The sequence below is a fragment of the Schistocerca gregaria genome, chromosome 4 (assembly GCF_023897955.1).
Source record: "Schistocerca gregaria isolate iqSchGreg1 chromosome 4, iqSchGreg1.2, whole genome shotgun sequence".
Lineage (NCBI taxonomy): Eukaryota > Metazoa > Arthropoda > Insecta > Orthoptera > Acrididae > Schistocerca > Schistocerca gregaria.
Genome location: NC_064923.1, coordinates 329,415,826 through 329,441,592, shown reverse-complemented (window position 1 = coordinate 329,441,592; position 25,767 = coordinate 329,415,826). Strand labels below are relative to the sequence as shown.

Genomic DNA, 25,767 nt, shown 5'->3' with positions numbered 1-25,767 from the left:
AATTTATAAAGGAACTTACCTTCACATTCAGTATAAGGAAGAAAATTTATATTATGCTGGGATATGGATGTTGTGCAATAGTATACATTACTACAAATATGAGTTTGTACGATCCATTTATTTGCAGAAGGTGATTTTTTTTTCCCACACTAACACAAATTGATGCAACACAATCTGATCAATGGTATCAAATATATTTTGCAATTCCTCACTGTCAGCCTATTATTTAGAAAGGAATTTACTGTGTAAATCAACTAATGTTCAAGAACAGTTACCAACTGTTTAATTTACACTTTGAGACATACTTTATTGAAATGAGTTCAAGCTTACATTTGTTCTATTTGGCAAAATGTTACAACAATGACTGTAATAAAGCAAAATTCCATTTCAATGCATTTTAAATGTGGGTTAAAAATTAATCTTTTAAATGGCAAAAACAAAAACATTTTTAAAAAATTGTGTGGACAAAATAATTCACAGAACAGATTTATGGAACACACACACACACACACACACACACACACACACACACACACACACACATATTACACCTCACTTTCAAAAATTTGGACTTGTTCCTGTCAATGAATAAGGTTATTTAACAAATGGAAAAACTTCAGAGTTCGTACTGAAAGCTGGTTTAAATAAAAACTTTCTCAAGCAAGTGACCTGTCTGGCCGAAGCATTATAATGTGCTGGCTTAAATAATACTTTAATCAAACCCATGTTGCTAGACCATAGGTCACATCTTTCTTCAGAAAAAAAAGGTTGTGTGTTCCATTCACAGTTTTTCATTTCAAACACCTTTCAAAGTATACAGAACCAACATAACCACCTCTCATTGCTTTCTGCACATTCTGTTCAAAAATACGTCTGTTGTTCTGCAGCATTTCAGCAGCCTCTTTGTTAAGTGGGTCTTCTGGATTAGGCTCCTGCAAAGAGTTTTAAATTAATAATCTAATTTTGAAATATACTTAAAAATGTAATTCACCTATATCCTTATAATACTTACTAAAAACAAATACTGTAGTCCATAAACAATAGAATTAATAGTTAACACTGGCTTCCAATCTTCTCGTAAAATGTTAAGGCAAACATTCCCTTCCAAGTCAATGTTCGGATGATATACTGGAGTTTCACACTTCACTTTAGGTGGCTCATGAGGATAGTTAGGACCTACTTTAAAGCTAAATACAAATTTTCCTCCCCGATAGAAGCCCTGGAAATAACAACAATAAATGCAACAATAGTCATCATATATATCTTAAAATTATTAAACCAAAAGTTCAAGGCAAATTACACAGGCACAAAGAAATAAAGAGAGGCACAATATATAAAGGGCTAAAATATTGCATGGTAATGTGTGTAGGGACTTCAGAAATTAAGTGGCATACGTAGCCCCATGCTAAGACCATTGCACAACAAGCGTAGTACACTGTCATAAGAGAGTGTCTGTTCTGGGTTTCCTGCAGGCACAGTTAGGCTGTGGTATGGATAACAGTTACGTCACAGTGTGGGAGTGAAATGGTGCAGTAACTGACATTGTACTCGAAAGTTCAATTAATGAGACAGTATGATTCTTATAGGTAAAACATCTAAATTTCACAATTCTATTGGTATACAGGCAAAATCAAATTTTGTGTCCAGCACAGCGAAATGGTGCCAACAATTTGACCCAGGTTGCACAGACATCGGTGATGTTGATCCATAATACTGTTCAGATCTTGCACCATGTAATTCCATCCTTTTTTGAAAGACATTTTTATTTGTATATATGACTAGAGGGCTTCTTTGTTTTTATTTATTTAATTTACCAGACCAGTATCAAGCACATGCTCATCATCAGCAGTCATATAGCAGATACATAGAAATGATACATAATAAATGGTATGGGCTTTGTGTTATGGGAGTTGGAATGTTTTTATAATTACATGTATATGTTTGGACTGTTCAGTATGTACTTATAAAGAATTTATGCTTTCTAGCACACACTCATATGCTTATAAATGAAGCAAATCATGCTTTCAAATATAAGTGGCATATTTTGTTGTCAAAGATGCCAAAAATGTCAAAGGTATCATTTCTTGCATATTTTATCTTTGGTTTTTGTAATATGTGTAATCTCTATATTGCTCTCATCCAATGTTAAAAATGTGCTTAATATGAAAGTACAATGTGTACATAATAATAGCACAAAGTTCATTATGTTTCATTTTATACTAACTGTATTTCTATATATATTTTTTGCAACTGGCAAGAGAAATATAGAGATCACACACACTAAAAAACACAAGAAGTGATATCTGGCATTTTGAACAACAAAATATATCGCAGAAATGTGAAAGCACGATTTGCTTCATTTATAATGATACGGACTACCTAGAAAGTACATAAATTTAATAGAATATTTGAGAAAAATATCTGTGAAGGCTTAACAATAAAATGTAAGTACTGAACAGTCCAACTCAAAATACACACAACTAAAGATACATTACAACTTCCTAAACATATAAGCTGTAGCATTTATTAGGTATTATTTTATGTATCTTGTACAGGACAGCAGAAGACGAGGATGTGCTCGATACAGTCTAGTAAATTAAGAAAATATAAAACCAAGCAGCCCTGTCAAGGCACACAAAAATGTCATTCATCAAAAATATGAAGGCAGAAAGAGGCTTAGAATACAAACCATTCGATCATTTTGGCAAGCTGACAGAAGATCTTGGCATAAAAAGATTTTCCAACAATGAGAATGTTCAAGCAGTGGTTCTCTAATGGCAGATAGTGTGATCACTGTCTTTGTTAATATATTCACAGATATATTTTCTAGCACACACTGAACCGCAGGCCTTTACACTGATATGCGCACTGAACAATGCTGACTAAATTCAGGAGTAGGGGACCAACCAACTATATTAACGCCACTATTCTGAAACTATCACTGCATCCAACCCTGTATTCTCCTGCTCTTTGTTGGTACAGGGGATATCTGTTTTCATTGATGGCCTCTGCTTGAAGCCTATGTGGGAACTTTTTTGTGCATAACCAATCTTCCAATCAAGGAGAATGATGGTTGATAAGGTCACATGGACCATGTATATTTTTTTTTACAATAATGTCATGTAGTATCTTGTCAATTATCAAATAAAGCGATGTCATTAATTTGATAAAGTGTCATCTTTTCTTGTAACCAATGTAAAATATGCAGCTCTTTTGCAGTTCAACAGAACAGATAAAACATTGCACTTCTTGTTTATTTCTTTTTACTTTAAACTTGAAAACTCTTGTAACTATTGATTAACTTCTCATGGTTGGGATTCACAGTCCTATAATATTTCTTAAAAGGCATCATAGTCGCCGTTGACTGTCTAAAATATTTATTGTTACTATTGCAATTTCGGGCTTATGGCCATTTTCAAGTAACACTGCAAAGTTACATTCTGTCAGAATACAAAACTATCTGACATGAGTACATGCCGTCGTCAAAATGCAGCCTACATGTAAAGGCACAATGTGTCTGCCTGTTGCATGCCATTAAACAACCCGTCACAGTGAGCCTTCAAGCATTTCAGAATGCTATAAGAGGCACACGATGCTCAGCATCTAAAATGTGTCGGGTTTGTTACTGTCCTACTAACACTAGCTCTTAAGGCCAGATGTTCTGCATCTAAGTTATAGTGGATCTGAGATTGCTCCGAGATTTGTAAGGTTCCAGTAACTTCCACAGTTTGAGCTTTCTAAGAACTATGAGCTAAACCAGACTTTCATTTTCTAGGCATATGATAAAACAAATACTAATAATACTACCTCCCTTAAGGCTTTGCAGACTTAACAGTCCTAACTATGGCTGACAGACTAACCACTGGATTTCACTATGAACATTCACAATATTTCATCATAAAAACTGTCCAGCTTCACCAGGCGGTGTACCACATATTTTTAAAATTTCAGAAACCTTGCTAACAAACATGCATTTTGATTCACACTGTCACAGAATAGGTTTTAAACACTGAGCCACCGACCACTGCATTAGCATAAAAATAATAATAATAATAAAAAAATCTGCATACCTACTTCACACTAAGTGGTTGATAGTCTTAATTTCCTAAAGAAGCCTATGTTCTTTCTCTGCGTTCAAGCTATCCCCATGCCACATTTCATCAAAATCAGTTCATATTTAGCAGACAATGTCACGTCCACACTTTTAACATTAGTATGGATTTTAGACCCATGCCTGCTGGTGGATGAAAAACAGTGCTAAAAGTTATTACTAGAATGTGACATTAATGAGTATACAGAAAGTAAAAGCAGTTAAAATTGCTTTTGTGTCGATAAAAATACAAGTTCAAACATTACTCTACAACTGTAATAATTATTTTCCACTTAAGATTGAATAAATTGCAAATACTGTCTTGTTTGGATTCTTAAAAAAAGGCACTGCCCTAGTGACGACGACGACGACAATGATGATGCTTTATTAGTTTAAATACATGTTGTTCTGGAATTCAGTAAGTATCTTTAGTAGATGGGCAGTTGAAGGAACAGGTATGACCACCGGGCGCATAAGCTTGACGAAGGCATCTTTTTGTTCTAATCAAACTTCACAGACATTTCCCACACACCACGAACTGTCATACATACATGTAACATACCATCCAGGTTTTAATGTTGTAACTGAAACACCTGGAATTTCTTCACCTGCTTCAAATGCATTAACAGTGAAAGCTGCAACATCATTAGAAACTATGCTTACTCTGATCCTGTTTAAACCAAGGGGCGTATCTGACAGATTTCCCTTGTCCTAGAAATTTTGAGGCAAACCTTTTCCGCTCAAACTGAACTTATTCAATTCCTTTTTGTGTAACACTAAAAGTAGATGCCTGAAACGTCATGGCAGAACTCAGACAGATCAACAGGCATAAATATTTGCTCAATTTTTCCTACCATTATCCTCAAATTCTCATTCAGCCTCATTATGAATGCATGATTTGCAATGGTATTATGACGAAGGCAGTTACTAATAGTACAGATGCTGATATTCTGTGGTTCTTTACCACCAAAACAAACTGCAATGAAATGGAATGTGGCTTCTGTTCTCCCAATGAAACCGTTTAACAGGATCTTTAGTGACAGATAAATAGGTCTCAGAAAAATCCATAAAATGATTCTTTTTCCATAAACACTCAACATTGTCAGTGTTGGAACAGAAATTTTCTGTTTTGATGTGTTAGGTAGTCTGAAATCTGCCTTCTATTACTCTTGATAAACAGATAAACCTTCCTCTATTTTTTATATTCCTATTTACTTCCATATTCAAGGATGCTGCAACAGCCTTATGATCACCGATTTCCTGTTCTGCGCTTACAGAGTCGAAAAGTTCTGGTCTGTTTGTTATCAGTAGGTCCAAGATGTTATCTCCACGAGTCGATTCTCTGTTTAATTGCTCGAGGTAATTTTCGGATAGTGCACTCAGTATAATGTCACTCGATGCTCTGTCCCTACAACCCATCCTAAACATCTGAGTGTCCCAGTCTATATCTGGTAAATTGAAATCTCCACCTAAGACTATAACATGCTGAGGAAATTTATGTGAAATGTATTCCAGATTTTCTCTCAGTTGTTCTGCCACTAATGCTGCTGAGTCGGGAGGTCGGTAAAAGGAGCCAATTATTAACCTAGCTTGGTTGAGTGTAACTTCCACCCATAATAATTCACAGGAACTACACACTTCTATTTCACTACAGGATAAACTACTACTAACATCGACAAATACGCCACCTCTGGTTGCATGCAATCTATCCTTTCTAAACACCGTCTGTGCCTTTGTAAAAATTTCAGCCAGCTTTCCGCACCTATAACAATTTCAGCTTCGACAGTTTACTATCACAATACCGATTGCTGCTTGGTCCCAGCATGTCCTGACTTTGCCCCATACCCTTTGAGGCTGTTGCCCTTTCTGTACTTGCCCGAGGCCATCTAACCTAAAAAACCGCCCAGTCCACACCACACAACCCCTGCTACCAGTGTAGCCGCCTGCTGTGTGTAGTGGACTCCTGACCTATCCAGTGGAACCCAAAACCCCACCACCCTACGGCGCAAGTCGAGGAATCTGCAGCCCACACGGTCACAGAACCGTCTCAGCCTCTGATTCAGACCCTCCACTCGGCCCTGTACCAAAGGTTGGCAGTCAGTCCTGTCAATGATGCTGCAGATGGCGAGCTCTGCTTTCCATCCTGCTAGCAAGACTGGCAGTCTTCATCAAATCAGATAGCCGCCGGAAGCCAGAGAGGAATTCCTCCAATCCATAGTGACACACATCATTGGTGCCGACATGAGCGACCACCTGCAGATGGATGCACCATGCACCCTTCATGGCATCCGGAAGGACCCTCTCCACATCTGGAATGACTCCCCCCGCTATGCACACAGAGTGCACATTGGTTTTCTTCCTCTCTTGCTGCCATATCCGTAAGGGGCCCCATTATGCACCTGACGTTGGAGCTCCCAACTACCAGTAAGCCCACCCTCTGGGACCGCCCGGATCTTGCAGACTGAGGGGCAACCGCAAACTGAGGGGCAACCTGTGGAACAGGACAAGCAGCCATGTCCGGCTGAAGATCAGTATCAGCCAGAGACAGATCCTGAAACCGGTTCGTCAGACAAACTGGAGAGCCTTCCGTTCAGGCCTCCAGAATGTCTTTCGCCCCATGCCACACCTCGAGACAACCTCCCACTCTACCACGGGTGAGGGGTCAGCCTCAATGTGGGCAGTATCCCAGGCAGCCACAGCAGTAGTCCGATCGGGGGATGTGTGGGACGAGTTGGCCGTCCCCGACAAACCCCCATCCGGACCCCCACAGTGATGCCCACTGGCAACAGCTTCAAAGAGTGTGACCGAAGCCAACATTGCCTGAAGCTGCGAGCGAAGGGATGCCAACTCAGCCCGCATCCGAATCATAAAAAATACCACTGGAATTTTGAAAAAATGAGATGGCTCTAGAAAATAATAATAAAAAGAATCAGTCATATAATCTTAATCAGCACAAAAATGTTTACGTTTCCAAAAGCAGGAGATTGTAAGTTATGAGCACCTTTCATAAAATGTATCCACAAGTTGGTACTTTGGTATGCATGCAGATGTGAACTTGGACCTTTCCTACAGAAAAGGAATCAAAGGAGATATTGAGCTGCAACTTTGTACATACATCTGTTATATCTTTCTAAAGCTTTTGACTGTATGAGTCAAAAATGCACTTGTTGGGTAGGAATCACTTTACAGAACAGGACAAACAATGGGAAACTGGCTATACTCCTACCTCCAAAACATAAACTGGCTCACCAACACCAAGAAAATTGTAAACAAGGATCATGACACCAGTGCTTCAAGTAAGAACTTCAGGAATAATGTGCGTAACACTATCAGCTTGACAGATAAAGTGCAACCATGTCTATTATAAACTAAAATGAATATGTATTCCAAAACAATGCAAGCACAACTCACAAACTCTAGTTTGGAGGTTATATCAGTGCTATAATGGTTGCCATAAAAAATACATGGATCTCATAGGTTGTGTGGTGACTACTTTCTTTAATGACTTGTTTTGATTTATACAGCATTAGATTAATCAAGGTTAAGGACAAAATCTCATTACTTTACTCCACACCTATTTATGACATGTTCTCCTTAAGCCTGATTAATCTGGTGAAGCACAAGTCGAAAAGTGTCATTAAAGAAAGTAGTCACCACACAAACTGTGACTTCCATGAATTTTTAGAGAGCCAATTATAGCACTGATGTAATTGTCAAATTATGTAAAAATGAGTGCATACCTCTTAAGTGACTTACATCACAACTGTTATCTATCAGTAATTACTGAAACAAAGCTGAAGTAAATACGAACTTTCTTGGAAAACAAAAGATGCGTGAAAAGTTCAAGCCTACCATCTTGGGTGACAACTCCAAGTCTGTGATATATCTAGATTCTAAACACAGATGCTCACATTGAATGTATAGGTTATTTTTATCCCCAAGCTAATGCATGTTTTGTAATGAAAAACACTAACCACAACACTCCTGAAACACGTACTTCTAATATTGTGGTAACTGCAGGAGGAAAAAATGATGGTGCCTGTAATAAAAGCCTCTATCTTTTAAAAATTAAGAAACAAACTACCTTGCATTGCATAAAAGAAAGTATTGTTAATGTACATGCCATTTAAATTGAACTTGCAAACTGGTCATGTGCAAATACAGAAGTAACACATACAAATTTGCAGAGCTGTAAACCCTGTTCAAATTAGCAAATGTTGCAATAATTAAAGTAAGCGAATTTTGCAGGGAACGTTATACACAAAAAGGGTTTTCACTTAAACAACCTCGCCAGAAGAGAAATCCCTAATTTTATAATAGGAATTGAAGCAAAAAGTACTGGCCCGACAATAGTGCTTAGTTACAAGAAACAAAATTGCTATGGAACAGCTTTTTTTTTGTCGTTTTAGAGCGCACAACTACAGTGGTCACTAGTGCCCAGACTAAATCATGAATGCACTGCGTGGCACAATGTTAAAACAGCAACTAAAAAGGTCAACACTATAAAAGGCACATTAACAGGCAAGAGATTAAAAGGAAACAGCATAATCAAATGTCCTTAGACAGGTTTGTCAAGTGGATAAAACGAAGAACGTGAACAGCTGCCCCTGGGTCATCCGCTAAAATTTCATCCAGAGTACTTGGCAGGCCAAGATCAATGCACAGTGTATTAAAATTTGGACAGGACGCTAAAATGTGGCGTACTGTAACCACTTGCCACTTGGGCAAAACGGCGCCGGCAAAGCCGTCGGCAGATGGCAGTGGCTGAACCGGCACTGTCCAATCCATAACTGGGCCAAAACGACCTCCTCCCGCTGAGAAGGGCGTGAAGAGGACATACAAGCCATGGGGAGGGGTTTCAAGGCCTGAAGCTTGTTTTCAGTAAGTGTAGACTAATCGGCATGCCACATCGATGAAATGCGCTGACAAATGACACTGCTAAAATCAGATTAAGGCACACAACAAGAAGCTGCCTGAGGCGGGGGACCGCAGCCTTGGCGGCGGCATCTGCAGCTTCGTTCCCAGGGATACCGACATGGCCAGGAACCCACATAAAGGTAACTGGAGAACCATCGTCTGCCAGCTGCTGAAGAGAGCTTTGGATCCGGTGCACAAAAGGGTGAACCGGATACAAATCACTGAGGCTCTTGGTGGCACTCTGAATCAGAGCAGATGACATAAGCAGAATGTCGGCGGCGACGCATGTAAAAAAAACAGCCTGATAGAGGGCAAATAGCTCAGCTGGGAAGACCGAACAATGGCCATGGAGCCGGTATTTGAAACTGTGTGCCCTCACAATAAAAGAACACCCAACACCGTCATTGGTCTTAGAGCCACTTGTATAAATGAAGATTGTATTAATGAACTTCGAACGAAGTTTGACAAACCGCAAGCGATATATCGAAGCTGGGGTAACCTCCTTTGGGAGCGAGCTGAGGTCAAAGTGAACGCGAACCTGAGCCTGGAGCCAAAGTGGCGTGTGGCTCTCGCCCACTCTAAAGGTTGCAGGGAGTGAAAAATGAAGGTGCTGAAGGAAGCAACGAAAGTGAACTCCAGGGGGTATCAGGGCAGATACATACAACCCACAGTGACAGCCGAGTGTGTCGTCAAAAAAGTAACGATAAGACGGGTAATCAGCCATTGGTAATAGCCGACAGGCATACTGACAAAGCAGTATATCGCGCTGGTAGGTTAGTGGCAATTCACCGGATTCAGCATGAAGACTCTCGACAGGACTAGTATAGAATGCTCCAATCGCAAGACATAGCCCCCGATGTTGTATAGAGTTTAGGCGGCGTAAGATGGATGGCTGTGCAGAGTATACAAAGCTCCCATAATCCAGCTTTGAGCAGACGATCGACCGATAAAGGCGAAGTAGGATGGTTCGGTCCGCTCCCCACGATGTACCGCTGAGAACACTGAGGACATTTAGGGAACGGATACAATGGGCAGTCAAATATGACATGTGGAGACCAGCTAAGTTTCCTTTCAAATGTAAGATCTGAAAATTTTGTTGTCTCCACGAATTGGAGAGCAACGGAACCGAGATGTAAGGACGGCAGGAGAAATTCTTTGTAGCACCAGAAGTTAATACAGACAGTCTTCTCGGCAGAAAAGCGGAAGCCACTGGCGATACTCCAGGAGTAAAGACAGTCAAGACAACGCTGAAGACAGCACTCCAGGAAACATGTATGCTGCGCACTGCAGTACATGGTAAAATCGTCCACGAAAAGGGACCCTGATACATCAGCTGGGAGGCAATCCATTATTGGATTGATCGCTGTGGCGAAGAGAGTGAAGCTCGAAACTGAGCCCTGTGGCACTCCATTCTCCGGGCGAAAGGTGTCTGACAGGACAGAACCCACACATACCCTGAACTGTCGATCCATTAAAAATGCACAAATAAAAAGAGGGAGGTGACCGTAAAGGCCCCATGTGTGCATGGTGCAGAGAATGCCCACCCTCCAACAGGTGTCTTAAGCCTTCTCCAAATCAAAGAACACAGCCACTGTATGGTGCTTCCGCAAGAAGTTATTCATAATGAAGATTGATAAGGTAACCAGATGGTCAACAGTAGAGCGGCGCCTACGAAATCCACATTGTACATTCATTCGTTCCATCACCTTACAGACACAGCTGGTAAGGGAAATGTGTCGATAACTGAAAGACAAGGGCTTGTCCTCCTCCGGCTTAAGAATCGGGACAACAATTGATTTCGCGCCAGCACATGGGAACATCACCCTCAATCCAGATGCGATTATAAGTACGAAGAAGAGAACCTTTCCCTGCAGGAGAAAGGTTCTTCAGCATCTGAATATGAATAGAATCAGGCCCCGTAGCGGAGGACCGTGACCGGGCAAATGCACTTTAGAGTTATCGCATGGTGAATGGGGCATTATAACTTTCATGATTCAAGGAGCGGAAGTTAAGTGGCCTTGCTTCCTCTACCTGTTTTCGGGGGAGGAAGGCAAGGTGGTAATGAGCGGCCACAAGGACATCATTCGCGACTGTCAAGCCAGAAACTGGTGAGTGGACCTTAGTGCCAGATAGCTGGCGCATGCTACCCCAGACAACAGGAGGACGATTAAAACTGTTGAAGGAGTTTGTGAAAGCAGCCCAGCTGGTTTTCTTGTTTTCTTTAATAACACAATGACACTGAGCATGTAATCGTTTATTTATAATTAATACAATTCGCCGTTGTACGGTGGCCATTTAAAGGTGTGTAAAGCATGTTGACGAGCATGTAAAGCGTCTCTACATGCTACGGTCCACCAGGGGACCAGTACACAATGTGGAGAAGAAGTAATATGAGGGATGGGATATTCAGCAGCAGTGAGAATGACCTCCATGAGGTGTGTGACCTGACTATCGCAGCTTGCGAAGTTTTGATCCTGAAATGTCACCCTGGAAGAGAAGAGCCCCCAGTCTGCTTTGGAGATGTTCCACCTAGTTGAGCATGGAGATGGGGTATAATGCAGGAGATGGATAACACAAGGGAAGTGGTCGCTCGAATACGTATCAGAAAGAGCGTACCACTCAAACCGGCGTGCAAGTTGGGTAGTACATATAGACAAGTCTAAATGGGAATAGGTGTGAGTTGTGTCCAAAAGAAAAGTAGGGGCACCAGTACTGAGGCAGACAAGATTAAGGGGTTGAAAACGTCTGCTAACAGGGAGCCTCTCGGGCAGGATGCTGGAGAGCCCCAAAGGGGATGGTGGGCATTGAGGTCTCCAGTCAACAAAAATGGTGCAGGTAGCTGAGCAATAATTTTCATCATGACTGCCCTAGTAATGGCAGACGACGACGGAGTGTAAATGGTACAAATGGAAAATTTGAAAGTGGGGAGAGTAATTTGGACGGCAACTGCCTGCAGATCGGTGTGCAATGTGATGGGATCGTACAGGTAGTAGATATCATCCCGGACCAGCAACATAACCCCTCCATGAGCCAGAATACTGCCACAGGGGGTAGGTCGAAACGTACAGAAGCATAGTGTGCCAAGTCAATTCGATCACATGGGCGTAGCTTCGTTTCCTGGAGAGCTACCACGAGCAGACAGTGCAAGCGTAGCAGCAACTTTAAGTCCTCTCGGTTGGAGCAAATGCCGCGAATATTCCAATGAAGAAGTGCCATCGTGAGAAGATAAAGAAAAAGGAGAAGCAAGAAGGGGTCACCTCGAAGGCCGCTGAGGGCCTGGCTTCGAGCGAGCACTGCTGCCGCTATCAACAGGCGGAGAGTCATCGTCCATTTTTTCAATAGGTTCGTTGGCCACCATGTTAAAATGACCGGGAGGGGGAGCTTCCTTCGCCGGTGAACAGCCAGATGTTCGGCTACCAGGGGTGTGGCCAGGAGAAATGGGTGACGGCCTGGGGCGCAAGAGATGAAACGCGGCGTGGCAGAGAAGGAGAACGTTGCTTCCTATGAGCCTTCTTGGAATGTCGTTTACTCGAAGCACTGGTCGATGGCTGGGAGTTCGGGGCACGTAAGAAGTCTTCATGGGACAGTTCCTTCTTGAAGGCCAGTGCATCTGACTTCTGGGTCTTAGACTTGGCAGAAGCTGATGAAGGTGCTTGTGTATTAGGGGTGACGGGAGGAAGAGGAGACGTTGACCGGGCTATCTTAGCACTGGCCGGATGGATGACCGTAGCGCTAAAGGTCAGATCGCATGTCTGCGTCGAAACCTCCCTGGTAGGCCGAGGAGAGGCGAGGACAGTACTGTATTTCCCCGCTGGGAGCAGCGTGGGCATCCTACTAGCAAAAAGCTTGCGAGCAGCCGGGGTGGGCACTTTCTATTTGACCAGAATTTCCTGTATACAGCGTTCATCCTTGTAGATGGGATAGTCGCGGGAGGAAGTTGCATGGTCACCCCGACATTTCTCGCAATGAGGAGATGGAGGTGGCAGTCACCTTCATGGGCGTCCCTGCCACAAGTGACGCATTTAGCCACATTAGAACAAGACTGGCGGGTGTAGTTAAAATGCTGACACTGGTAGCACCACATAGGTGTTGTGATATAGGGGCGAACAAAAATAACCTCATAGCCCACTTTGATGCGCGACGGCAGCTGAACACTATCAAAGGTGAAGAAAAGCGACTGGGTCAGTACAAGGTCATTGCCTACCTTTTTCATGACCCTATGGACAGCTGTCACGCCCTGCTCAGAGAGGAAAGTCTGAATCTCCTCATCAGTCAATCCGTCGAGTGATCTAGTAGATACCACACCATGTGACAAATTCAAAGTGCAGTGAACCTCCACCTGGATAGGGAACGTGTACAGCAGTGCGGCCCGAAGGAGTTTTTGTGCCTGAAAGGCGCTCTCAGTTCCCAACAACAAGGTACTGTTATGCATCCTGGCACAAGACTTGACAGGTCTGGCTATGGCATCAACACCCTTCTGAATAATGAAAGGGTTGACAGATGAAAAATCCTTTCCGTCCTCAGATCTAGAAACTACGAGGAACTTTGGGGCAGGTGGTAGTACTTTTGTCACTGGTGGCTGGTCCAGTTTCCATTTTTGGGTAGAAGTTGAGAGTGAAGAAGAAGAAGAAAAATCCATTGCGGATGAATCTCCCATGATTGCCAGCATCGGAGATGCTGGCAATCTTCCTTGTGGGGACCCTCTCCGAGGGCGCTCCCACCTTAGGTGAATGTTTACACCTCAGGTCACACCTCCCGAGAAACGGACAGAGGGACCAATCGGCATGGTCGGAAGGTGTCAGCTCAGGCAATCACCCCTCCCCGGGCCTGGCCTTTACCAGGGGGTATGCACGGGCCCTACTTGTCTACCCAGGGCGGGGAATTATGCTTCACCACGTCACCGCCTACGCATGCAAACGCGTGGGTCGGCCTTCAGGCACGCACAGGGAGGAAAGAATAGGAAAAAAAAGGGAGAGAGGGAGAGAAAGGACAGACTGCCTCAAATGCCGAGGCGGAGACCGTAGGGTGGACAAGAAGGCAAGGTAAAAAGTAAGGAAGACAGTGAGGAGAGGGGGGAAAAAAAGGGGGTGGGGAACCACAATAAGCGAAAAACAAAAATGACTACACGTGTAAGCCGTTGAACCATCCGTCTCCAGAACGCAGGCGCAAACTATCCCCTTGAGGGGGAGGGACTCCTTTTAGTCACCTCTTACGACAGGCAGGAATACCTCAGGCCTATTCTTACCCCAGACCCGCAGGAGGTATGGAACACCTTGTACCCAAAGACAAAAGTAATCTCAAAATACACAGATTATGCAAGTAACACATTTAATTCAGAAAATTTATTATGGCCAAGCTTTCTATCCGAGGAGGAGTGATAGTAAAGAGTTGTCTATGTCCACCTGTCACATAGACATCTCAGAAAAAAGAGAGACAATGGAGCCATTATGTGGTGTGCCAACTCCGAAAAATGGAACGAAAAACTTTTCTGCATGTCACCAAAACATGCAATCAATAACCAGCTTGCAAGACACTTAACTCTTATCAATAAGAGACCTGAAATATGTCAATGCCATATGCATTACAGAACAATGACTGAAATCAGACCAAATTAGCATACCAGGTAATACATTAACATCACACTATTGCAGAAAAAGTCAAAGATGATGGAGGCAGTGCCATTCTTATAAACAAAATTTGTAAAATATATGTTTTGACCAGCTCGGTTAATTCAACCAAGATAAGAATGTTTAGCTGGCTGCTACAAAAAAATTAGAACAAATATAATTATTGCATGCTTTCACTATTCCCCAACAGGGAACGTGAGTGTTTTTCTCAAAAATCTGGAGATACCCCTAAACAACACACTTTATCACAACAAAAAAGTACCAAATTTCTGTAGTGACTTTAAATGTTGATTTTCAGTCTCCAGGGCAGGTGAGAGAACCTCTATTGACTCTCTCAAGCTAATCCAGTCTGAAAATTACATTAACCTTCCCTACAAGATGCAAAGATCATACCAAAACCCTCAACCTGATGTTTATAAACTGTCTAACAGGCAGCAGAACCTTTGGATACAGGCTATAGTGATCACTGTACCCAAGTCCTCTACCTTACAAATGCCGTCCTTTCACACTGCAACAACAAACACACAACTAAAGTTATAAATTAATTGAGAAAATATGAAAACCTTCAATAATTCTTTAGCACCAAAAAATGAAATGAAAGTTATAAATTAATTGAGAAAATATGAAAACCTTCAATAATTCTTTAGCGCCAAAAAATGAAATTAAGTATATGAAAGAGATGACAAAACACAGGCATCCTCCTGAAATACATTTCTAAACCTCTTCAATATTGCTTTTCCTCTCAAATTTAAATATCCTATATTAATCCCAAACACTAATAAGGGAGATACATTAAGCGATATGTAAAAATCCTTAAGCACAAGCTAGCTAACAGCAAATGTTAACTATGCGGCAATGTTCTCAAACGATACAAAGGTAAGTGTGGAAAATTAAAAGAAATGAAACAAATGAACTATCTTGTGAAGAGAAAACAGTACTCTGATCCACAACAACTCTACAGTCACTAATCCACAAAAAGTTACAAATATATTCACAATTACTACGGAAGTATTATAAAGAAAATATTACAAAGCATAAGAAACCCACACCCAACAGAAAAACATAAAATAAAAACATCTATGGACCCTATATTCTTCTGGGACATTACTGCTGACGAAATAATACATAGAGCCTGTTCTCTGGAATTTATGACGTTCCACGGTTTTGCTCTGATTACGGCGAAAATGCACAAGGTGTGCCCCACGGCCTTGAATGTCAGTGGCAGTACCAGTACAGTCTTTGGAGGTGATACTATAGTCCATTTAAAATTATTTGTTTGTTGATGTCTCACTTGCTGCTATAGTGTTGCCACATCAGCTGCCAGCCACTGCTTGGTTATAGGTCACACACAAGCACAGTAGGTCACTTCACAAGTGCTATTAATGAGTAACATAGAGCAATGTTGGCAGTGGATGCTGTGAAGTATGTCGGCAATATGAGATGCCCTGTTGACAGATGATTTAGAGTGACCAGTGACTGAACAGAAGCAGATGATACGTTTTGTAGCCATGGATTTAAACTTGTATCCTAAACTAATCACAACCTTGGGAGATGCCATTTATCCGAGGAAATGACAGCCAACAATCTGCAGAAAAACTGAAATCATGATCGCTTTCTTCAGAACTCAGTTTCAGTTTTAAAAGCAAAATAATTTCTTGATATCATTGACATTCTCATTGGCACTTTAATTTCAAAGATCATTTCACTCATTACCAAACCTACGATTATTGTCAAAAATTCAATCATATGGGGTATCTAGCAAAATTTGTGATTGGATTGACGACTTTTTGGTAGGGAGAATGCAACATATTATCTTGGAAGTAACTTCAGGTGTGCTACAATGAAGTGTGTTATCCTTGCCGTTCATGTTGTATGTTAATGACCTTGCAAACAATATCAAGAGTAAAATTAGGCTTTTTGCAGATGATGCAGTTATCTATAATGAAGTACTATCTGAAAGAAGCTGCATCAATATTCAGTCAGATCTTCATAAGATTTCAACATGGTGCAGAGACTGTCAACTTGCTTGTAATGTTAAAAAATGTAAAATTCTGCACTTCAAAACGCAAAAAATTGTAATGTCCTGTGACTAAAAGTCAAAGAATTCCTTTCGGAATTGGCCAGCTCATACAAATACCTGGTTGAAACACTTCGTGGGATGTGAAATGAAATGATTACATAAATTCAGTTGCGGGTAAAGCACATGGTAGACTTAATTTTATTTGTCGAATACTGGGGAAGTGCAATAAATACGCTAAGGAAATTGCTCACAAATCACTTGTGCAACCAGTTCTACAACACTGCTCAAGTGTGTGGGAACTGTACCAGATAGGACTAACAGAGGATACTTGCCTAATACATGAGGAGTGTCACCAATATACTGAATGAACTTAATTGGAAGACTCTTTAGGGTCGATGTAAATTATCCCAAGAAACTCTAAAAACAAAGTTTCAAGAACTGGCTTTAAATGGTGACTCTAGGAATATACTACAATCCCCTAAGCATGACTCACATGGGGATCATGAAGACAAGATTAGAATAATTACAGCACACACATAGACATTCAAAAAGTCATTCTTCCTGCACTCTATACATGAATGGAACTGGGAGAAACCCTAGTAACTGATACAATGGGGCGTACCTTCTGCCGTGCACCTCACAGTGGTTTACAGAGTGTAGATGTAGGCTGATTGTAGTTGACTCAGGCAGATTACAAACACAAAAAGAACTATAGGAAGAAAAATAAGAGTAAATAAAGTCTTTATGACGATGAGAATAATGCAGCAAAGAATTACAAGCAGGGAAAAAAGTATTACATTTAAACCAATTGACTGAACAGAAATAATAACACTATTTTGATTAGATTCAGAAATTTAAAAAAACTGCAACATTTGATGCAATTCAAACGTGTGATCTACACAGCAGGTCAATTCACTAACCACGGCAATACACCACAACACTCCTTTGTGTGGTTATGTTTACGACACTGGTGACCTAGTTGTAACAACAAATTGCAGCCTTTAAAAATCAGCTTCACGCAATGTCATGCAAAGCTCATCAAATGTGAGCCGGTCTCTGGTCATTGTGATAACTGCATAGGTCCTGGTGAATCACATTTTGTGCAGAAAAAGCCAGTAGTGTTTGGTTAGTGCTATGTATGAAGTGTGCTTATTTCATTAGCACCATTTGTGTGAATGTGTGTGTGTGTGGTTATCATGCGTGATTAAATACAAAATAAAAGTGGCATGCCCACAATTCTGGATCCAAACACATCAAGAAAGAATGATGGACAGGGAACTGGAAATGAACTGGCCAACTGTTAAGGCAGTTTGGAAATGGCGAATGGTTTGGGCATGGCACTGAGTGTTCTGATTGAAGGAAACCAGCTCCAACTTATTAAGTTCCAACTATCAAGTAATTTTAATCTTGCTTCAGTTTCCTGATACCAAAAGAAATGACAATGAACTCTAAGAATATGTAACTGAAAGTACAGGTTAACTCTGATTTGTCTGACAGAATAACCTGAGACTCAACAGAAAGAAAACCATCTTCCTGAACTTCCACATGAGAACCAAGAAATTTATGCTAGATACAAAATTACACTGTTCCAAAACATCCTACATATCAGAAACAAAATTTTTAGACCTATGGATTTGGGACAACTTAAAATGACAGACTTATATCAGCAAAGCTTACAGTAACCTGAACAAGTGCGCTATACCTAATGCATTATCTTGTACTGCACAAGCCCAGAGCCTGTTTGCACTGTTTACTGTGCACAATTTGATAGTGTAATGCAGTATGGTATGGTGCCATACACACAGCTTAGGCAGTCTCCTCACCAAATACAAAGCCAAATCACAGCTGCCATCCTCCCTTTCAAAAGTCGGCACTTATGCAGTTTAGGGGGGTACATGCGCTGATCACGAGAAAAATAACTATTTTTGAAGGAAACACGTATTTCTGAATACGGGGTACATAAGCATATATATGCACGGAATACCAAGAAACATTTTATTTAAAAAATTGTATGTTACAGTCATATCTGATGTGCACGTCACCGAAAAAGTCCTTGTTTTCATATGGATGCTTTAAAAAAAAACCAATTAACTGTCTCAAAATTTTTTTGTCAAAATGATGTACTGCTTATGTACGCTTGGAATTTCAAAACTTTTTTTGCAAAAAAAGATGGAATTAATAACAAAATTTTCTCAAAAAATTATATTTGTTTATTTTATACACATATACATTAAAGTTAGAATCATAGATTAGATAAAAACAGTTACCTCAAGTTAATTTGCAGCATTAGCGTAGATTTTTCGAACATGCTCAATGAAATTGTGGAATGGATTTTCCCAAAAATGCTGACTAGTGAAAGCAGACAGTTAATTTATCTTTTTTTCCATCCATATGAAAATAAGTACTTTTTTGGTATTCCATGCATATATATGCTTATATCTTCAGAAATACATGTTTCCTTCAAAAATAGGTACTTCTCTCATGATCAGCGCATGTACCCCCTAAACTGCATAAGTGCCCAAACATCACTCATTCTATCACTTGGCAGTCTATACACATTAGAAATGTGTAAGTCAGTAAAAAGTAACGTTGCAAAATACAGCAAACATCTGAATACCCACGATCATGGTACCTGACAGAAAATGAAACACCACGTTCAAAACAATGTGTGTTCTGGTCTATCTCAGCCCTCACGTACGAAACATAAATCATCAAATCATTACACCATGGATCAAAGCCAAGATCTGCCACTTGTGTATTAAACTGAGCGACAATTAATACAGCCAAACAGCTAACTGTACTATACTCCCTAAATATGACAATCCGGAACAACACAATGTTAAATCTATCATAGCATTTTCACTGATCACTAATTTTATTGTACTGGTGTGGGTGGCACAGTATTGATACTATAGTGCACTTTAACAGGAAACCACTAATACTCTGGCAGAAGACTTACTGGGACAAAGAATGAATGAATGAATGAATAAATAAGTATCTGATCTTTTCTTTCTTTCTTGTAGGCCTACTTTTACTATATTTTAGCTCGCTACCTTAATGCTTGTGCACGTTTTCATATTCAACATTTGTAAATATAGAGCAAATCTTATGAAATTATTACCAAAACAAACATTATAAAAAGAAACTTAGTAAATGTTATCATAAGACACTTCTATCCACACGTTAATATGCTGCAATCCAAGCTGTTCGCAGATTGAAGTGGAATCCAATACTGCAGCAGGCTTAATTCAGCAGTATTTTAATGAAAACAAACAAATTAAACACAAATAAATCTGTCTATATTGAATTTGATCTTGGGAGGCAAAAAACTCATGAAAACCAAATATTAATAGGTGACAAATACATTAAAAAACAATACTCGACCAAATTTATTGGCCTGACACTTCATGCAGAGTTAAACTGGTCTGATTATGTGAATGATATTTGCAAAAAGCTATATACTACCATATACGTCCTAAAAAAACCGACACCTTTTTGTAACGTCAACACACTTGAGGCAAATATATTTTGCACTATTTGAATCCCATCTAAGTTATGGGGTAGAGGTATGAGGATCCAGCAGTAAAGGTAATATGAAAAGTGTACTTATCTTACAAAAGAAGGCACTTAGAATTGTGGGAAGGAAATGTGCCAGGGAGTCCTGCAGAAATTTGTTTAAAGAATTTAAAATACTAATTGTTCATAACCTATACGTGCTGAAGATAATCATTATGGCAGTAAACAGTAACAAAACACTTAATAAAGAAATACACACTCACAACACTAGAGGTAGAGAGAGACCCTACATCATACCTCATACAACAACACTATGAGAAAAGCCCTCACTATGCAGGCATAATAAAACTACTGAATTGTTTCCATCCTAATATCTCCAAATTGCCCATTACAAAACTAAAAATGATATTAAAATTATGGCTCCTAAACAATCCTGTATATTCAATAGCGACCTAGATGAGTTTCTAGATTTAGTGCACTCGCATGATGGAAGACCATCTATCTGAAAATATATGTAATCTCAGATCTTAGACTGTGTCACAAACTGTAAATATTTGAATGTCAGATGTGAATACTATGTCACAAACTGTAGATTCCTTAATCTAAGTATGGCAATAACAAGTTTTTATGTATTGTTCATGTATGTAACTCTGTTTTCTCAACTAAATTTAGAAAAAGTTGTGTAGATAAAAGTGCCAGACAATAGTATGTAACCCTAGTAAGTAAGGCTCTGACTTATCCTGAAGATTGGACCAAAAAAGCCTCTTTTTGTAATCAGTTGATGTTGGATCACAATAAATAAACAAAAAAGTAATGAAGGACCTCACTGGCCCATGAAAAAGGCATGACAGATTATCTGAGTGGGACCAAATTTATGTCTAGCTCATTCTTCTGTTACATTATCACATCCAGGCTGTACCAAACCTCAGCAGTAATCATACTGACTATAAAAGCAATAAAATGTCCTGAAATACAAATACCTACGTCACAAACCAATTACACTGAATTTTGTGTGTGACTTCAGTCAAAATGACATGCAAGTTCTCTCACATTTTACAAAATTGTCGACATACAAGAAAGCAATAGCTGTAACAAGAACATTACAATGTACAAAATAACTTCTGATAACCAACAATAACCACAGGGAAAATGTCTTTTACTTCAATAACACACTATTTCTGTGCTGTCAGTTTAAGTATAAATCACAGAATAGCATCTAAATAATTTCTGCACAAAACTATTGGTCTCGATTGCTTTTTAATATAGTGCATCTACGAAAATCTCTTATCAGAGATGATGATGCAAATATGACAAAATGTAACAAACTATTCTACTTGCGTGAAGTACTGCCAGTACACATTTTTTCTCGTACCTCATCGGGGCATATAATAAGCTTGAACGTGAGTAAGTCATCCGGATCTGGGAACTCGGTATTGCAGGTTTTTGGAAGATTAAGTTCATTTATATCTGTAATGAACAAATTCAAAATCATACGACAAATATATAAATTTGTAACCACTCACTTAGCATTCAGTATACTTCCGCTTATTTCTTTTGTCGTAACCTTTACAAACACTACAATTCGACAAACCTTTAGTTATTCTTAATTGCGCGGCGGAAGCTTTCTTTTGAGTCCCTGATTTGGGGGCTGCTTCTCCGTCCTTTTTCTGCTGTTTCAAAGAAAACAACTTAATCATTGTCACTTCGGAAAGGTGGTATAAATTTTTCGTAATTTCACAGCATTCACACGAAAATCCTCAAAAACACTGTCATTCAAATACTATAATTTCTGACAAGGATTTATTCACTTGCTCAACATGTTCTTGTCGAAAAACAAAAACTATATCGAGTATAGGCCCGTATGGTCGCTGTTGGGATCAGCGATATTCATTATAACTGCAAGTAAGTTAAGAGGGAACGTCATACTACAGCAGCGATAATGTAAAAAGGGGATTCCAACCGCGGCCGAGTTCTATCACTGGATTCTGCTAGTGAAATTCACAATCAGCGAATAGATATTCGCTGTCCCTGATCTAAAATATAAACGCAACATTTAACGGCTCAAAAAAATTATTTTCGTAAGTTAACGAGGCACTGGTGAAACATAGCAACTCATGCCACACGATTAAGTAAAAAGGAAGGGATACAGCAAATCATTGCGACGCATTAAATTCGCAGTACTGTCAACACATAAAAGTTATTTTACAGAAACATTAAGTGCTGGGTCCTTTAAGGAAATCAACGGCGAATTTGTAAACGAATCGCCTGTGTGGATTCATAAAAAAGGAATGTAAGAAGATTAAAATAAAAGTATGACTTAGGTAGATATGGTGGGTCGCGTAAAGCTGAGCGGAGGGCCGATGAATAAAAACAAACCTCAGCACTGACTGAGATAATGTTTTGAGGCCCTGTGATACAACAAAACGAGATATGCGTTTATGTTATTATATTATGCATCCACGAAATTGGATGAGAATGTGATCCAAGTTCAATTTTGACCGAGCGTGATGGAGACAATCATACCAACAATCATTAACTAGTTAACTTTGGCGTCATTACATCGAACTGGAATATTCACCTTGATCATTGTTGCTTCCTTCAGGTTAACGCGCGGAACAGCGTTTTATCAACGCGGAATAACGCCAAGAGGGGTGTTTTCTTTTATTTGATGCATTCATCCAGGTAGGATGCAATATGGCATGAAAGCCTTCGAATAAACAATTCTACTATGGTAAGTAGACTCCAAGTCGACAACTTTAAACAGAAACAGAACATTATAAAACAAGATAAAAATCGAACTTTGCAAACTATATGTTAATAAACAGGCACTAGGAAATTAAATGTTTGTGAGACAGTTATGTATGAAATTTATGAATGGGACATGTAGCACTGCATTGTGAAAAATACAATGTGTTACAAATTTTGTGTAGTTACGAGTACGTGTTCATCAGTGATGCGTAAGGGGAAAAAATATGAATTGTACAGTTAAAACTGTTGGACTATTTGATTGTATATTGTTGGAACACAGTGATATACTTTTCGCTTATGTACATAATATTTTCTGCAACGCTTTATGCTGACTTGTCCAATACCGGTGTTAATACTTTACCTCTTTTATTTCAAGTGATGTGTGAACCACTAAAGTACAGTTACCCTAAAGAATGTACAGCATAATGAAAGTAACAGTCATATCAGTATAGAACTAAGCAAGTAAATTAAACATTGTGAAAGATTTTGTGGAAAAGGAATACTATGTCAATTAAAACAATTCAATAAACCCAAAAGAATATACATTATATGAAGGAGGGAAATAATAGCAGAGAAAATTATGACATTACATTACCATTTGATGTAGTACATCTACATCCATACTCTGCAAACCACCACGAAGTGCATGAGCAAAGGTATGTCCCATTGGACCAGTTATTAGGATTTTGTATAAATTACATATTTGAACCGCGAGCTGCTTTTATTTTAAACCCAAACATCTGCCGGTTTCAGACTTAGACCATATTCACGTATGAAGGTTAAAATGGTTTAAGGCACCATATTGCATTAATCGTTACTTCAGGGTTTCTTCCTGTCCCATTCGTGCATGGAATACAGGAAGAATAATTATTTGAATGCCTCTGGGCATGCTGTAATTATTTTGATCTTGACTTCACAATCTCCATGTGAGCAACACATGGGTGCTTGTAGTATATGCCTAGAGTCATCATTTGAAACTTTTTTACTAGACTTTATCAGGATAGTTAGTGTCTATCTTCAAGAGTCTGCCAGTTCAGTTTCTTCAGCATCATTACCATTTGTACTGCACTTCACTGCAAATGTTCAGTATGCCATTAGGAAAAACTTTCCCAGTTTCTATCAAATTTTCCTTTGCTGTCTGTCAGACATGTTATATCACTGGGTAGATGATCAAAGACTTTTGTTGCAGCATTGTGCTCTTTGTGGTAAATACAACCTTAAAGTTGAGTAATGAATGTCATTTTTCCTTCTGGTGTTGTAATTTTGTGCCTCATTCTTCCTCTTGAATGGTAGTGGATTATTTGAAACAATCTTCATAAGGAAATAAATCCACTGTGATGCAGTAATCAGAAAGTCCAACTCCTTAAACAGACATTTACAAGATGATTGTAGGTGAGCACCACATGTTATTCTAACAGAACATTTTTGCGCAATGAAGACTTTCTTTCTTAAAGATAAGTTACCTCAGAATATGAATCCATATGATGTTACTGGATGAAAATATGTGAAATATATCAACGTATTGATTCGCCACTCCCCAAGATTTGCAATGATGCTAAATGCAAATGTGCTGAACTAAGTTGTTTTAGGAGTTCCAAAATGTATTTTTTTAACAATTTATTTGTCATTGATATAGATCTCTAAAAATTTTGAAGTTGCCGCCCTATTTATTAATCCCTCACCATTTGTTACACTTACCATTTGTGTAGTACCTCTAGCTGTGCAAAGATGAATATGGGTCTTTTTAAAATTGAGGGTTAGACCACTCACAGAAAATCAGTCAATGATACTTTTAAGAACTTTGCCAATTTTTCTGTGCCTGCATGAATGCTTGAATTGATTACAATGCGAGTGTCACCTGCAAAAAGAACTAATTCTGCTTATTGTATACTAGATGGAAGATTGTTTATGCATATGAGGAACAGTAGTGGACCTAAGGTTGAATCCTGGGGAACCCCATACATGACTTCTCCCTGGTCAAAATCATTTTCTTGGACTATGTTGCTTGAATTGCTAAATAAAACTTTGTGCGTCCATTTGGTTAGATACAATGTTATCCTTTCGTTGGCTATACCATCATTCCCATAGAAAGTTAATTTATCTAGGAGAATGCTGTGATTCACACAATCAGATACCTTGGAGTGGTCACAGAAAATAGCAACTGGTGCTATTTTATTATTTAATGCTTGTAAAATTGGTGAGTTAACATGTAAATGGCATTCTTAGTAGAGCAACCCTTCTGGAACCCAAACTGTGATATACTATGAATGCCTTTGTTTCTAAGGTGAGATACTGTTGTAGAATACATCACCTTCTCAAAAATTTTGGAGAATGATGTCAGCAGTGAAACAATTCAATAATTATTGACATCTCTTTGATCATGTTCCTCAAAGAGGCATTTAACAGTGTCTGGAAAAATGCCTTGAGTTAGTTAGTGATGCATTACATTTTTGAGGTAAGACTGGCCTTGTTACATGGGAAAAAGTTTTAGTATTGTGTTGGAAAACCATCAAAGCCAGATGAGCTTTTATTTTTGAGATAATGTATAATTTTCTTAATCTGAGAAGGAGAAGTTGGTGATAGCTGCTAATGATAGAATTTTATAGTGTTACATTTTCAACATACTGCTGTGTTTTTGCACTTGAACTGTTGCAAGTATCCTATTGCCCATTTTTAAGAAAGTTAAAAATATTGAGTACTCCATGTTTGTATATTTATTAACTGATAATTTTGGTATACAATAACCCCAAGTTGTTCATAGGTAATAACTTTAAACATCAATACAGTACTAGGAACAAGGAGAATTTTATGGTTCCCACTCACAGATTAAAGCTGTTTGCGCAAACCCC

The 25,767-nt window shown here is 39.4% G+C and overlaps 1 protein-coding gene across 1 annotated transcript; it reads right to left on the bottom strand.

Moving 5' to 3' along the window:
- Nucleotides 1-99: 99 nt before the first annotated feature.
- LOC126268012 (NEDD8-conjugating enzyme Ubc12) lies at nt 100-22,708 on the bottom strand. Its single transcript, XM_049973422.1, has 4 exons — nt 21,762-22,708; nt 21,543-21,637; nt 1,013-1,219; nt 100-932 (listed from the first exon to the last, which is right to left on the bottom strand). The coding sequence occupies exons 1-4, from the start codon at nt 21,865-21,867 to the stop codon at nt 792-794; spliced, it is 549 nt and encodes a 182-aa protein (XP_049829379.1). The 5' UTR covers nt 21,868-22,708; the 3' UTR covers nt 100-791.
- Between the last annotated feature and the right edge of the window lie 3,059 nt (nt 22,709-25,767).

Bases quoted from the DNA above. Each gene is read 5' to 3' on its own strand.
- LOC126268012 (XM_049973422.1), bottom strand. From the start codon at position 21,867: ATGATTAAGTTGTTTTCTTTGAAACAGCAGAAAAAGGACGGAGAAGCA. The intron at 21,638-21,761 runs GTTTGTCGAATT...TGTTCATTACAG, and splicing joins GCAATTAAGAATAACTAAAG to ATATAAATGAACTTAATCTT. The intron at 933-1,012 runs GTAAGTATTATA...AACTCTTTGCAG, and splicing joins GACTACAGTATTTGTTTTTA to GAGCCTAATCCAGAAGACCC.